The following is a 16,142-nucleotide window of genomic DNA, read 5'->3' as shown; positions in this document are numbered from 1 at the left end:
GACACACATAGAAGGGGAGACGCTGAAGTTCCTCCCTCCCGCGGGTATAAGCACAGTTAAATTTTCTTGTTCTCCCACTAACTGTATCTGTAAGGGCCCGCTTACTTAGATGTAATTCTTCATTAACACTAATAGTACCTGTTCGCACTGAAAAAGCCCCATTTGCTAAGGTACAAAGGTCTACTTGCAGTTCAGGCCACCACGTCCATAAAGGGTGGTATTCAGTCACAGTCAAGCTGGGAACCTTTGCCGCTGGGTTAGTTACTTCCCAGGTGATTTCATAAGGCTGATATGGGCTCAAGTTGGTGGCTCCAAAAACTGGAGCCACAGCTATGGTTGTGGCAAGAATGAAAGAACAAAGTAAAAGCAAGAACATAGTCACGGTCTGCGGCGGCAAAGCTTGATCTTCAGTGGGTTGTCCTTAGACCTGTCCACTCTCCAGGCAGAGTCGTCTAGGGCAGGAAGCACGATGTCAGAAAGGGGTTCAGTCAACTTGGCATGGGTGTGATGAATCCAGGAGGCGATGCCGCCGACTTTGAGGGCGGTGGGTGTAGTCAAAATGACCATGTAGGGGCCCTTCCACCGCGGCTCCAAGTTACTCTGTCGGTGTCGCTTCACTAGGACCCAATCACCCGGGTGGAAGTTGTGAGGAACAGGAGGCGGGCCTGACTCGTACAGACTTTTGAGCTTAGGCCAGACTTCTCTGTGGGCCCTCTGCAGGGCCTGGAGGGAAGATAAAAGTTCAAAATCATCCACAGTTTCTTCTGTTAAAAGCCGCTTAGTCAGATCAGGGAGTATTGGAGGCGGGGTCCCAAACATGATTTCATAAGGGGTGAGTCCCATCTTATAGGGAGAATTACGCACCCGATATAGGGCATAGGGAAGGAGAGCCACCCAGTTACCGCCAGTCTCCAGGGTTAATTTGGTTAAGGTCTCTTTTAAAGTTCTGTTCATTCTCTCTACCTGTCCTGAGCTTTGGGGTCGATAAGCACAATGCAGTTTCCAATTTGCCCCAAGTACTGAAGCCAGTCCCTGACTTACCTGTGAAGTAAACGCTGGCCCGTTGTCAGACCCTATCATCACGGGAAATCCATACCTTGGCAGGAGGTCCTCTAAAATCTTTTTAGCCACTATCTGCGCCGTTTCCCGCTTGGTGGGGAATGCTTCAACCCATCCTGAAAAAGTATCTACAAAAACTAATAGATATTTATACCCATACCTTCCAGGTTTTACTTCAGTGAAATCAACTTCCCAATATGCCCCTGGCCTATCCCCCCTTAATCTATTTCCGGATTCCCCTTTGCTATATCCTGCATTTGTTAACTTACAAACCCTGCAACTTTTGACGATCTGTTCTATCTTATTTTGTACACCTTTAATTTTAATTCCTGCTTGCAGCATCAAGTCCTGTAATTTTCTTGTCCCCATGTGGGTGGTCTGGTGGAGCCTGCACAACACTTTCTGCCCCATCAGCTCTGGAAGTATTATCCGGTTTTCAGAGTCTTTCCACCATCCATCTGAGCATTGGGCTAGTGGTTGCTGGCGAATCCATGATAAGTCCTCTTCCGTGTAGGTTGGGTCTTTTGGGAGGGTTCGTGGGCCAGAGTCTGGGAGTTGAGCAACCGTGATCAAGTCTCTCTGGAGGGCTATTTCACGTGCCACCTTGTCTGCTAAGCAGTTGCCCCTGGATACTGGATCAGATGGTTTTTGATGCCCAGGGCAATGTACGATAGCCAATTTCTTGGGTAACCAGAGGGCGTCTATCAGGGACACAATTTCTTCCTTGTTTTTAATAGATTTCCCCTCTGCAGTTAGCATTCCCCTTTCTCTGTAAATAGCCCCATGAATATGGGCAGTTGCAAAGGCATAACGACTGTCCGTGTATACAGTCAATTTTTTGTCTTTTCCCATCATTAGGGCCTTAGTCATGGCTATCAGTTCTGCCTTCTGGGCAGAGGTGCCTATTGGTAGGGGCTCAGCCCAAATCACCTCTGTCTCAGTCACTACTGCTGCACCCGCATACCTTTGACCCTGATGTAGAAAGCTGCTCCCATCCGTGAACCATACTGCATCTGCATCAAGCAGCGGATAATCTTGCAGGTCTTCTCTGAGCCCATGAACCTGGGCTAGGATTTCCGAGCAGTCATGTATGGGTGTGTCCAGGTCAGGGTCAGGAAGCAGTGTAGCAGGGTTGAGTGCTGAGGGTGCCTGAAAAATAATCCTGAGAGGGTTAAGTAATAAGCCCTGATAATGTGTGAGCCGAGCATTACTGAGCCATCGATCTGGAGGTTGTTTCAGGATTCCCTCAATAGCATGTGGAGTGACCACATGTAATTCTTGTCCCATTGTCAATTTATCAGCATCTTTTACCATTAGGGCTGTGGCTGCAATCATACGTAGGCATGGGGGCCAGCCCGCAGCCACTGGATCCAGTTTTTTTGACAAGTATGCTATTGGTCTCCTCCAGGGGCCTAGGTATTGAGTCAAAACTCCTTTTGCGATCCCTTTACTTTCATCTATATAGAGGAAGAATGGTTTAACGACATCGGGAAGCCCCAGAGCTGGGGCTGACAAGAGGGCATCCTTGATTTGTTGGAATGCTGTATCTGCTTCTATTGTCCAATTAAAAGGCTGCTTGTCTTTTGTGGCCTCATACAGTGGTTTGGCTAATTCCGCAAACCCTGGGATCCAGAGTCGACAGAAGCCAGCCGATCCGAGGAATTCCCTTACTTGACGTGGGGACTGGGGCTTTGGGATTCTTAGAACAGTCTCTTTGCGGGCTTGTGTCAACCATCGTTTGCCTTCCCTTAGGAGATAGCCCAAGTATGTTACCTCAGGTCTGCAGATTTGAGCTTTCTTTGCTGACGCCCGATATCCCAAGGTGCCCAGTGTCTGGAGTAAATCTTCTGTCCCTTGGATGCATTCATCCCAGTTTTCAGCAGCTATAAGGAGATCATCTACATATTGTAACAAAGTTAGGTTGGGATGATTTTGCCTGAACTCACCCAAGTCCTCATGTAGAGCTTCGTCAAACAAGGTGGGAGAATTTTTGAATCCTTGCGGCAATCTCGTCCAGGTAAGTTGTCCATTTATACCCTCATCAATGTCTGTCCATTCAAAGGCAAATAGCTCTTGGCTCTTTGGAGCTAGAGGCAGGCTGAAAAAGGCATCTTTTAAATCCAGCACCGTATACCATTGTCTGTAAGGGGGAAGCGCACTCAGAAGTGTGTACGGATTAGGCACAGTAGGGTGTATGTCTGCCACCCTTTTGTTTACTTCTCTTAAGTCCTGAACTGGGCGGTACTCGTTTGAGTTAGGCTTCCGTATTGGAAGCAGGGGGGTGTTCCATGCCGATCGGCAAGGACGTAGTACTCCTTGGTTCAGCAGTCGCCGGATATGGGGGGTTATTCCTATTTGAGCTTCCCTGGGCATGGAGTATTGTTTAACCCTAACGGGGTTAGCTCCTGGTTTTATTTCTATATAGAGGGCGGGCCGATGTTTAGCCAACCCAATTCCCCCAGTCTCTGCCCAGGCATCTGGAAACCGCCTTACCCAGTCTTCAATGTTTTTATCAGGGGATCGCGGCTGCTGGTGTAACCGATATTCCTCCTCCAAAGTAAGAGTTAGCATAGGTAGCAATTTTCCTTGCCCATCGGTTACTTGGGCACCTTCAGGGTGAAAATTAATTTGAGCCCCGATTTTGGTTAATAAATCTCTTCCCAACAAGGGATAGGGGCTGTCAGGTATGACTAAGAACGAGTGAGACACTTTTCCCGTTCCCAAGTCTACTGTTCTTTTGGTTGTCCAAGGGCACTTTTTAATCCCTGTAGCCCCTTGCACCCATGAGGTGCTTGTTGATATCTTTCCTTGAGGGTCAGTCAAGGCTGAATATTGAGCTCCTGTATCCACCAAAAACTGCACTGGAGTCCCCTCCACTTTCAGAGTTACCCTAGGTTCGGGGAGGGGTTCCGAACCCCGTCGCCCCTAATCATGCATTTCATCTCGGGTGACCAGGACTGATGGTCTCCTAGTTGTCCATTTACCATCTCTGGTTCTATGGTTCCTCTTTTTAGGGCAATCTCTAGCCCAATGGCCTTCCTCCTTACAGTAGGCGCACTGATTCTGACCCAGATCATGCACTCTGGAGTTCCCAAGTGGTGGTCGATTACTCGGGAGTCTGTTTCCTTCTTTTTCTGCTCTCCCTCCCTGCACTGCTACTGCTAATGCTTTGGTCATCTCCCTAGTAGCCCTAAGCTGCTTTTCCTCTGGTGCATCTCTGTTATTGAATACCCGCTGGGCTATTCTCATTAAGTCTTGAATACTTTTCCCTTCCAAATCCTCTATTCTTTGTAGCTTACGCCTTATGTCCGGTGCTGCCTGGTTAACAAAGCTCATTACTACTGCTGCCTGATTCTCTGGGGACTCTGGATTCATAGGAGTATACTGTCTAAATGCTTCCATCAATCTTTCTAAATAAGCTGAAGGTGATTCCTGTTTTTCTTGCATGACTGAATACACCTTGGCCAAATTAGTGGGTTTGCGAGCTGCTGCTCGGAGACCCCCCATTAGAGTCTGGCGATAAACCCGGAGTCTCTCCTTACCTTCAGCCGTATTGTAGTTCCATTCATCTTGCGGAGGCCTGGACAAGGGGAAAGAAGCATTAATTAAATCAGGGTTTACAGTGGGTTGTCCATCGTCTCCTGGGACCAACTTTCTGGCTTCCATCTGGATTCTTTCACGTTCCTCGGTTGTGAACAAAATCCGGAGTAGCTGCTGACAGTCATCCCAAGTAGGCTGATGTGTAAACATGACACTATCTAAAAGGGAAATCAAGTCTTTAGGATTGTCGGAAAATTTAGCATTTTGATTTTTCCAATTATATAAATCGCTTGTAGAGAAGGGCCAATATTGAAGCCGGGGGTTGCCAGCATTGTCTGGCGGCCCAGTTTCTCGGAGCGGCAGAGCGACCGTGGAATCTGGAGCTTCTGGTCGGGAGGGGCCGGCTGCCCGCTGAGCTCGGCTCCGCGTTCGCCTTGCCAGCCCTCCCGAGCCAGTTCTTTCTTCCTCGTTTTCGGACGTAGCCGCTTCTCTCTCTTCTGTAGCCTCCGGTCCTGGGTCCTGAGGAGGAATAGGGGCTTGCATATAAGGGGGAGGATTAACAAGAAGGGGGTCTGGATCATCCTCCGGGAGAATAGGGTGGGGAGCTGTGGGCTTTTCTGACGAATCTAACTTCTTTAGGGCAAGCATCTTAGTTGTGGGGGAGGGCGGCGGTGGTAGGAAGGGAGAAAGCCAGGTTGGAGGGTTATTATCTACCAAGTTTTCCCAGGTTAAAATGTAGGGAATTTGATCTGGGTGGCCAATTTTTCCTGATTGGAAGATTTTATCTTTGACCTTTTGGATAGTTGGGAGGTGGAAGGTTCCCTCTGGGGGCCATCCCACTTGGAAGGTGGGCCAATCTGACTTGCAAAAAGTTACAAGTTTTCTTTTACTGATTTCAACTGACAAATTACGTGCTCTGGCTTGAACCTCCTCAAAATGGCTGACCATGATAGTCAAAGGGGTACTTTGAGTTTGGCCCATCTCTATAACAATTAAATATCCAACTATTGAGAGGAGAAGAGATGTAAGGGTTAGGTAAAAAAGAAACCGAGCCAGACGACGCCGATGTGGATTGGAAATGTCGTCACAGCAGAGAGCTGCCGCTGGTCGTCTATCCGGTTGAAAACCTGTTTCCTGTATAATTCCAAAAGGATGAAATGAATTTGACCATTGATTAGTATTGCTCCTTTCTATCAGGAGACCTATAGACCCGTCTTCCTCCAGATTGGAGATGAGAAGTTTGAGAGTGAGGAACAGTGCGCAGCCGCCGCCGCTGCCGGGGGATGTGGCCAGGGGATGTGGCTGGCGCCCGCCCCGAGCCGCCACCGCTGCTGCCGCCGCCGCCACAGGAGCGCTGGAAGAGGAGCTGGGAGTGAGGAACGGTGGTGAATTGTAACAGACTAACACAATGAAGAACTTGATAGAAGGCAAGAGTAAAGACCACACAGTACAAAACACAAACAGACAGACACGTAGCGCGCTAAATCAAAAATTGGCTAGCCAACAAAAACAATTTCCGATCTCAAAGAGTTGCCCAGGCACAATACAACACCCAAATGGGACAAAGAGTTACTCAAATGCGACAAAGTCGCCCAAATGCAGCACAGCTGCCCAGATGCCAGAGTCACCAAAATGCGACAAAGTCGCCCGACGGGTCGAGGGGACGTCTCCCGAGACCCTGCTGGGGTCCTATAGCGCGTCCGCCAGGACTGTGCCAGCCCAGAACCAGAACCTGCAGGCAATCCAGACCAGAAAACACACGGCAATGCCTTACTCACCGGCTGAATGACTCTATGATCAGGTGTCTAGGTGGGTTTGGGGTATCCCGGGCGAGCCCCCATATGTTGTGCCCGAAGGCTCGGGACCCCGCAAAGACCACCAGAGACCACGATCAATGCAAGCAGCAAAGAGTCATTTATTAGCAAGCTCGAGCTTGGTCCTCTGCGTCCTTAACCAGTGACGCTAAGAGAGGCCCCCCAGCCTTCGTTAGCAGGGTTTATATAATAAAAGGCAAGCAGTTATACAGTGTTCTTCCTAAATAGCTAACATATACAATTGTAAAGCAAGTTATCTTAAGTTCTGAGTTGCTCTGACCTCCGGGAGGAGGGTTATCGTTAGCAAAGTTTGTTCTCAGGTCAGCTCCCCTGGCCTTCACAGATAAGACGAGAGAGGTCTGTGTTTATACATTCTTTACCATTTTTACAACCGGGGCTGTGGGCAGTTTGGGAAAGCTTGTGTTTAAACAGGTGCGGAAGAGCAGGGCTGTGGGCAATTTGGGGAAGCCGGTGTCTCTATCTTTCAGTTTCATCTAAATAGACAATTTTATCTGAATTTACTCCACCTTTATGTTTCTTAGTTTCTGACCTGTATCATTTCCCTTATGCCTAAAGGAATTCTCTCATCGTTTCTTAATGGACAAATTTGTTGTTGATAAATAACGTCAGTTTTTGAAGCATAATTGTGGATACAAAATTTCAGGTTATTGATTATATTAGTCAAGGTTCTCTAGAGGAACAGAACCAACAGATTCTGTTATATATATGGTTACAAAAATAAAATACAGTAGGTGAGCTTATAGAATATGATTCTATAAAGAGGAACAGAATCTGGATAGTCCCACAATGGTATCTGCAGATTGAAGAAATGGAGGAATTAGTAGTTACTCAGTCCAAGGAGCTGGAGCAACAGAAGAAGAGGGAGCAATGATGCTGCCTGGTTATGGAAACATTTTGGAGAATTTCTGGTCAGAGTCTCCTTTGGGAGAGTGAAGGAGCTGACATCTGCCAAAGGCAATTGGAGCAACAAGCCAAGTATTTACCCAAGAAAAATGGCACCTCCTTGTTCCACCTTTTTATTCTATCCAGGCTCCCAGACCATCAGACCGTTTGCCACCCACATTCAGGATTGGATTCCCCTCCTTTTGCTATTCTACATGTCAATCATCTCTGAAAACATCCTCATTGACATGCACAAAGTCATCTCTCAATCCAATTAAGTTTGCAACCTAGATTAATTTTCACAAGTTAAACCTTTGTCAACTTGACACCCAAACATCTATCTTTAAAATCAGACTTAATCTTGAAATAAATACAATAACAGGGTGATAATATAACCTAACATGGTATAACTATCTTTCATATGGCTGGAAATGCACAAACTTCTTCCCCAGAATAAGAGGCAAAGTTTTTTTTCAAGTTACACATCCCACAACTTAAAAACTGTATTGTAGATTTAGCATCACTGAAAGTACTGATATGAAGTCAATCAATACTATGTTACATGATTAAGGAATAGGAGAGGAAACAAACATCTACTTATAATACAATGTGCATAATATGTATATCTATAAACATATTAACATATACAAAATAAATACATATGAGTATTACAATCTTCATTTCCATAACTGGTCCCATGGCCATACCTGTCATTTATAACAGCCTTAGTCTACTCTCCATTCTCTATTTCCTGTGTGTTAATCAATCATCTCAGCAGGTCTTGGTTCTTTACCTAGAAGGGTGACCCAAACCTTCATTCCTGATGGGTATGAAATATTTGTCATCCTGATGATATTGGTGATGAGGAGTTCAGTTTTTCCAAATGTTGAAGATAGAACAGTGAGAAACACAGGCAAGCATAGAAAGCAAGTTTTATTTAAAGAATAGAAGCAGACTTCTCTGCAGAGAAGGGGACCCAGAGTTGTTATTCAAAGAACTGGGAGTGTCCTGCCTCTTTTATACATTTTAGATTTTCTTTGTTATCCTGCTCTCTTCTCCCTTTATCTTGTCTCTTTTCTCTCCCCATCCTCTTTTATGACCAGTGGCCAGGGGATGGGCCCAAAGGTGAGGGTCAAATGGTGGAGTGATCCAGGAAGTAAGGTAACAGCCCAGGGGACCTCAATTAACAACTCTTACAACTCCCTGCAGGGAGAAACAATCCCTGAGGCAGGTTACTTAGCAAGAGGGGGAAGGTCTTGCAAAGGAGGAGGAGGAAAGGGCAGCATTTAATTTCCTTTCCTTTCTAACCAGCCCCCTCCTTCATGGTAGGACCCAATTATTTATTATCTATATTGACTGTCTTTTTGTCCACAGCTTCACTAACTGGAATTTTTTTTTTTTTTTTTTTTTTTTTTTTTTGTAGTATCCTATCGGTCTTAATAAAAAGTGCTGGTAATGCTAAGATATGCCCCAAGGAATCTACTAAACTTCAGGAATACTGTTACTGACTTCCATTTACCCAAAAGTCCAATTTCTCCTTGGTAATCTGGATCAATAACTCCTTCCAACACCATAACTCCCTTCTTAGTCAGTTGATTCAGAGTCACGAGGAGACCAAAATGGCCAAGGGAAAGTCTTATCTTCCAGTTCAGAAGAATCAATGTTGTGCCTCCTGGTAGAGCTTTTTCCCTTCTGGAACTAAGACTTCTAGAGCAGCAGAGAATAAGGTGGGGACAGGAAGCAAAAGTTTTTCTAGTAAGCCACTAGGGTTGATGATGAGTGTTACTCTTACTGTTATGATCCCTTGGTTTACAGACCTCTGAATCCTAGCTGTAGTAAACACAGTACCATATAGTGGTTGCTGATTCAGAGCATATACAGCCTTCTGGAGAACACTACCCCACTTGTAATGTATTGCCATCTAGCTGGAACTGAAACTGTTTCCAAAAGATCATTCCACTGTTCTATGAAGTCCACTGGTTCAGAATGATGAGAAATATGTAAAAGCAGTGGATTTTATAGGCATGAGCTTCAAACTTCACTTCTTTGACTGTGAAGTGAGTTCCTTGGTCAGAAGCAATGCTACATGGAATACCATGGCATTCTGTAAGTCTACAGATTGTAATTTTGACAGAAACATCATATGCAGGGAAAGAAAAACCATACCAAGAATGTGTCTATTCCAGTAAGAATGAAGTGCTGCTCTTTCCATGATGGAAGTGGTCCAATATAATCAGCCTGCTATCTGCTACTGGCTGTTCACCTAGGGGAATGATGTCATATTGAGGACTTAATGTTGGTCTTTGCTGCTGGTAGATTGGGCACTCAGCAGTGGCTGTAGCCATCAGCCTTGGTGGGTGGAAGTTCATATTGCTGAGCCCATGTATAACGCTATATCCTTGCCACCATTGCCACTTTGTTTATAAGCCCATTGGGCAATGACAGGGGTGGATGTGGCAAGATGTTGACTGTTACCCACAGACATCCTATCCACTTGATTATTAAAGTCCTCCTCAATAGAGGTTAACATTTGGTGAGCATTTACATGAGGATGCAAATATCTTCATATCCTTTACCCATTTGAAGAGGTCTATCCACATACTTTTTACCCCCATGTCTTTGCCACCAATTTTCTAATCATGTTTTTTCCAGTACCCTGATAACATAGCCAAACCATTGGCTATAAGCCCATGAATTGATTTACACTTGTACACCTGGCCATTTTTCCTTCCACAAAAAAGTCACAACTATGTGCACTGTTGAAAGTGCACTTTCACTGTGAAGAATTCTCCTCATCATTGTCCTTCAGGGATGTCCCAGAAAGGGATTTCAAATGGTGCTGTGCTTGTCCACTTTTGGGTTATGCCTGTATATCTTGTAGAGTCATTATAAATCAGACCCTACTCTTCTCTTCCTGTCAACTGATCATGGAGTATACCCACATGAAGCCTTAAGGTTTATGCTATATGGCAGAAGGCATTATAGTAGGAATAGACACCATGTGTATTTGGATCACTTCTTCATGTAATATGCCTGTGCCTTCAGAACCCACCAGAAGCTGATCACATATATATCACTTTTATTTAATGATGAATTGATGTTGTGCACATCCGACTTTATGGCTTAAATCAGATAATTCCCAGTTCATGTTGAGAAGCTCAGGTCACATGGTAATTAGGTGGTTCATGGTCAATCATTCAGTTTTCACTAAGTCCCAGTAAGAGACAAAGAGCCATTTCTCAAAGTAAGAATGGTTCTCTGCAGATGATGATAGGACATTGATCCAAAACCTGGCAGCCTCCTCTGTGATTCACCTATGGAGGCTTGTCAAAGGCTCAAGATAGCATGCATATTTTCCACTGACACTTTATATATCATTGTGTCTGTTGGATCATATGACCCAAGATGAAGAGAAGCCTGCACAGCAGACAGGATATATTGCTATGCTTTATGTTGTTCTGAGTCTCTGAGGAACTTTAGATCATGTAGAAGGAAATGAGAGGGAGGGGTGGTATGAAAAATGGTGGAATGAGACAGACATCATTACCCTATGTACATGTATGATTACAAGAATGATATGAATCTACATCGTGGACAACCACAGAAATGAAAAGATATACTCCATTTGTGTACAATGAATCAAAGTGCAGTCTGTATTTTGTTAAGGATTTTTGCATCTAAGTTCATCAGGGATATTGGTCTAAAGTTTTCTTTACTTGATGCATCTTTGTCTGGTTTTGGTATCAGAGTGATACTAGCTTCATAGAATGAGATTGGAAGGGTTCCCTCCCTTTATTTACTGGAAAACTTTGAATAGTATTGGTATTAGTTCTTCTTTAAAGGTCTTGTAGAATTTGACTGAGAATCCATGTGGTCCTGGGCTTTTCTTGGTTGGTAGGCTTTTGATGGCTTCTTCTATTTCAGTGCTTGAAATTGATCTGTTTAAATTGCATACGTCTTCCTGATTCAGTTTGGGAGGATCATATGTGTCTAAAAATTTGTCAGTGTCTTTGAGATTTTCTATTTTATTGGAGTATAGATTTTCAAAGAAGTTTCTAATTATGTTATGTATTTCAATGTTGTCCATCATGATGTTTCCTTTTCCATCACAAATTTTAGTAATTTGAGTTTTCTCTCTCCTCCTCTTTGTTAGTGTGGATAAGGGTTTATCTACTTTGTTTACTTTTTCAAAGAACCAACTTTTTGTTTTGTTGATATTTTGAACTGTTTCAATTCACTGATTTCAGCTCTGATTTTAATTATTTCCTGTCTTCTACTATTTTTGGTGTTGATCTATTCTTTTTCTAGGGCTTTGAGATACAATGTTAGGTCATTTAGTTGTCGACTTTCTATTTTTTTAATGTATGAGCTCAATGCAATGAACTTACTTCTTAGTACTGCTTTCAGAGTGTCCCAGAGATTTTGATGTGTCATTGTTCTTGTTCAGCTCTAAGAATTTTTTTTATTTCCTCCCTGATATCTTCTGTTATCATTGTGTCATTTGATGGCATATTATTTAGTCTCCACGTGTAGGAGTAGTTTTGTTTTTTATTTTATCATTGATTTCTTATTGCATTCCATTATGGTCTGATAGAATACAGGGTAGTCTATTTTTTTGTATTTACTAATGACTTCTTTATGGCATAGCATATAGTCTATTTGGGAGAAGGATTCATGAGCTGTTGAGAAAGTATATTTGCTCACATGCAAAAACATATTAAAAAGATAGTGCACCATGATCAAGTGGGGTTTATCCAAGGATGCAAGTTTGGTTCAACATCCAGAAATCAATAAATGTAATTCATCACATCAATAGACTTAAAGTTAAGAATCATATGATTATCCCAATAATGTTGAGAAAGCATTTGATAAAATACAGTGCCCCTTCATGCTTAAAACACTAGAAAAAATAGGAATAATGGGAACATAACTCAACATTGTAAAGGCTATCTATGCTAAACCCATAGACAACATCATTCTAAATGGAGAAAAACTGAAAGCATTCCCTCTCCTAAAAACTGGAACAAGGCAGGGATGCCCTCTTTCACCATTTCTATTCAACACCATCCTTGAAACACTAGCCACAACAATAAGAAAGACCAAAGAAATTAAAGGAATATGAATAGGAAAAGAAGAGTTCAAGCCGTCAATATTTGCCAATGACATGATTCTGTATTTAGAGGATCCAAAAATCTCCACTAGAAAACTTCTAGAAGTAACAAATGAATTCAGCAAAGTAGCAGCATATAAAATCAATTCACGAAAATCTAATGCATTTCTATTCATAAGTGATGAATCCTCGGAAAGTGAAATTAGGAAAACCTCTCCATTCATAATAGCCTCAAAAAAAAAAAAAAAAATAGAATATTTGGGAATCAATCTAATGAAAGAGGTAAAAGACCTCTACAATGAAAACTACAGAATGCTAAAGAAAGAAATTGAAGAAAACCTTAGAAGATGGAAAGATCTCCCATGTTCTAGGATAGGCAGAATTAATATTGTCAAAATGGCCATTCTACCAAAAGCACTATACATGGTATTGATACCAAAATAGACCTGTAGACCCATGGTACAGAATAGAAGACACAGAGACAGATCCACATAAGTACAGTTACCTCACACTAGACAAAGGAGCCAAAAACATAAATTGGAGAAAAGATAGGCTGTTCAACAAATGTTGCTGGGAAAACTGAATATCCCTATGCAGTAAAATGAAATTAAACCTCTGTCTCTCACCCTGCACAAAATTCAACAGAAAATGGATCAAGGACTTAGGACCAGAGACTCTGCACCAAATAGAAGACAAAGTAGGCTGAATCTTCATTATGTTGGCTTAGGATCAGACTTCCTTCACAAGACTCTCAAAGCACAAGAAATCAAAGCAAGAATCAATAAATGGGATGGATTCAAACTAAAAAGTTTTTTCTCATCAAAGGATACAATCAATAATGTGAAAAGAAAGCCAACAGAGTGGGAGAAAATCTTTTCCACTAGCACTTCAGATAGAGCACTAATTTCCAAAATTTATAAAGAACTTACAAAACATTACACCAAAAATATAAAGAACCCAATCAATAAATGGGCCAAGGAACTGGACAGACACTATACAGAAGATATATGGGTGATTAATAAATATATGATAAAGTGTTCAACATGTCTAGTAATTAGAGAAATGTAAATTAAAACAACTCTAAGATTTCATCTTACTCCAATTGGAATGGCTATTATCAAGAACACAAACAAAAATAGGTGTTGGTGTGGATGTGGGGAAGAAGGCACATTTTTACATTGCTGGTGGAGTTGCAAATTGGTGCTGCCACTCTGCAGGGCAGTATGGAGATTCCTCAGAAGACTTGGAATGGATCCATCTTTCGACCCATTATTCTCACTCCTTGGTTTATACCCAAAGGAGTTAAAAAATTGCATGCTAGTTATACAGTCACGTCAATGTTTATAGCAGATCAATTCACAATAACTAGATTATGGAATCAACCTAGATGCCCTTCAACAGATGAATGGATAAAGAAACTGTGGTATATATACACAGTGGAATATTATTTGGCCATAAAGAAGAATAAAATTATGACATTTGCAGATAAATGGATGGAATTGGAGAATATCATGCTAAGTGAAATAAAGCAATCCCCAAAAACCAAAGGCTGAAAGTTTTCCCTGATAAGTGGAAGATGATATATAATGGGGGTGGGGCGTTGGGGTGAAAGAAAAATGGAGGAACTTCAGATTACATCGAGAGAAATGTGGGGGGGGCATGAAAAATTGTGTACTGAGACAGACATCATTATCCTGTGTATATGTGTGATGACAGGAATGGTATGATTCTACATTGTGCACAACTATAGAAACGAAGTGATGTACCCCATTTGTGTACAATGAATCAAAATGCAGTCTGTAAAAAAAAAAAAAAATTAAAAAAAGAAGGAATCCAGTCCATCAATTAACCCCTTGTTTTTTTGACATGTATGAAAAGTATCAGTGTGTACATCTCGTAAACTAAATTGTCCATTAAAAAAAACCCAAATCAAAAATCTGCTCAACTCCATTTATAATAAAAATTAGAATTCAAATTAAAACAAAAATTCTAAAAATGCTGTCTGTAAAATAAAAAAAAATTTAAAAAGTAGTTAATTAACTATAAAAAAAAAATCTGCAGCCTTTTTAGTCACTATGTAGATAGACTGGATTAATGGTCCCAAATGAGGAATGTGCTGTCTTCAAAGTCCAAATAAGCCCACCAGACGTCATGCATCTTTCTTGCTTATAAGAGGGCCCAGATGCAACAACTTATTCTTTACCTTACAATGGATAATAGGATAGGCCCCATACCACTGGAATTTTGGTGATTTTACTGTAGTAGAAGGTCCTTGAATTTTAGTGGGATTTACTTCCCATTTTCTGACACACAAAATGCTTTGCCAAGGAAGTCCAGAGTGACTTCTGTCTCTTGCTCAGTTGTTCCATTTAGCATAATGTCATCCATGTAATGAACCAATGTTATACCTTGTGGAAGAGAAAGGTAATCAAGGTCTCTGCAAACTAACTGATGACACCAGTATGGAGAATTGATATACCCCTGAGGAAGGACAGTGAAGGTGTATTGCCAGCCTTGCAAATTGCTTCTGGTGGGCTTCTGAATAGGTATGGAGAAAAAAACAAAGAAATTGACAGATCAGTACCTGCATACCAGATACCAGAAAATGTGTTAATGTGCTCAAGGAAAGAAACCCCATCTGATCTAGCAGTTACAGTAGGAGTCACCACCTGATTAAGCTTATGATAATCATCTGTCATTTTCCAAAATCCATCTGTCTTCTGCACAGGAGAGTTACATGGAGGTGTATTGGGAACAACCATCCTAAATTCTTCAAATCCTTGATGGTGGCACTAATTTCTGAGATTCCTCCTGGAATAAACAAATTTGTTTTTTAACTATTTTCCCAGGTAGAGGCAACTCTAATGACTTCCACTTGGCCTTTCTTACCCTATAGTTAGTTGCCTTCACTTAATGGGTTAGAAAACTATGTGTGGGTTCTGCCAAGTGCTGATGTATGTATCCCAATTATGTATTCTGGGACTGGGGAAATAACCATAGAATGAGTTCTGGTATGCGGTAGACCCACTGTGAGTAGGAGATGGTCAAAACTCCATTGAGCAACTTATCTCCATAATCCTCTACTTTGACTGGAGGACCAAAATGACATTTTGGTTCTCTCAGAATCACTGTCAATTCAGAGCCAACATCTAATAATCCACCAAAACTCTGATCATTGCCTTTCCCCAGTGCACAGTTATTCTGGAAAAAGGTCAGTTATTCTGGAAAAAGGCTCCTTTGGGAAAAAGGATGGGGACGAATTAACAATAAAACAGTTTAGTTCTATACCAAGATTCTTTCTCAAGGGGATCTGAAGTTCATGTCATTCAAAGTGTTCTGGGTCTATAAACAGACTCACATTTGGGAATTGGTTGAGGGGCCATGATTCTCTGATGTTATGAATTAAGTCAGACTTTAGTACATTTGCCCTGAAATATTTCTGCTTATATAAATTGAGTAAGAATTTGGTGGGTTTTCTATTTGATTTCTAGAAACATTGTAGTTAATTAGCTAATGCCACAAATCTACATGGTTCAGAATATTCTGTTTATTGCTTCTTGTTTGATGCCCATTATCATATGACCACCTTGCCTTCGGAGGTTGAGTGTAGCTGTTGTGGGAAACAGACTGATGGAGAAATAGCAAGTAGCACCTTAAAGGAGGGCTCCAAACTTTGTTTTATGACAGTGGGTCCAGAGGAGAACAAACTCCAAATT

The 16,142-nt window shown here is 42.1% G+C and overlaps 1 protein-coding gene across 1 annotated transcript; it reads right to left on the bottom strand.

Annotated features, from left to right (window-relative positions):
* Nucleotides 1–542: 542 nt before the first annotated feature.
* Nucleotides 543–15,188, bottom strand: LOC124991386 (uncharacterized). The gene is made up of 5 exons (XM_047562149.1): nt 15,011–15,188; nt 4,519–5,999; nt 1,624–3,984; nt 1,097–1,560; nt 543–723 (listed from the first exon to the last, which is right to left on the bottom strand). Exons 1-5 carry the CDS (start codon nt 15,186–15,188, stop codon nt 618–620), a joined length of 4,590 nt encoding a protein of 1,529 aa, XP_047418105.1. The 3' UTR covers nt 543–617.
* Nucleotides 15,189–16,142: the final 954 nt, after the last annotated feature.

This window comes from Sciurus carolinensis, chromosome 8, assembly GCF_902686445.1.
Source record: "Sciurus carolinensis chromosome 8, mSciCar1.2, whole genome shotgun sequence".
NCBI classification, from domain to species: domain Eukaryota; kingdom Metazoa; phylum Chordata; class Mammalia; order Rodentia; family Sciuridae; genus Sciurus; species Sciurus carolinensis.
Note: the sequence above shows the minus strand (reverse complement) of the source record. Positions and strands in the feature narration are given on the sequence as shown.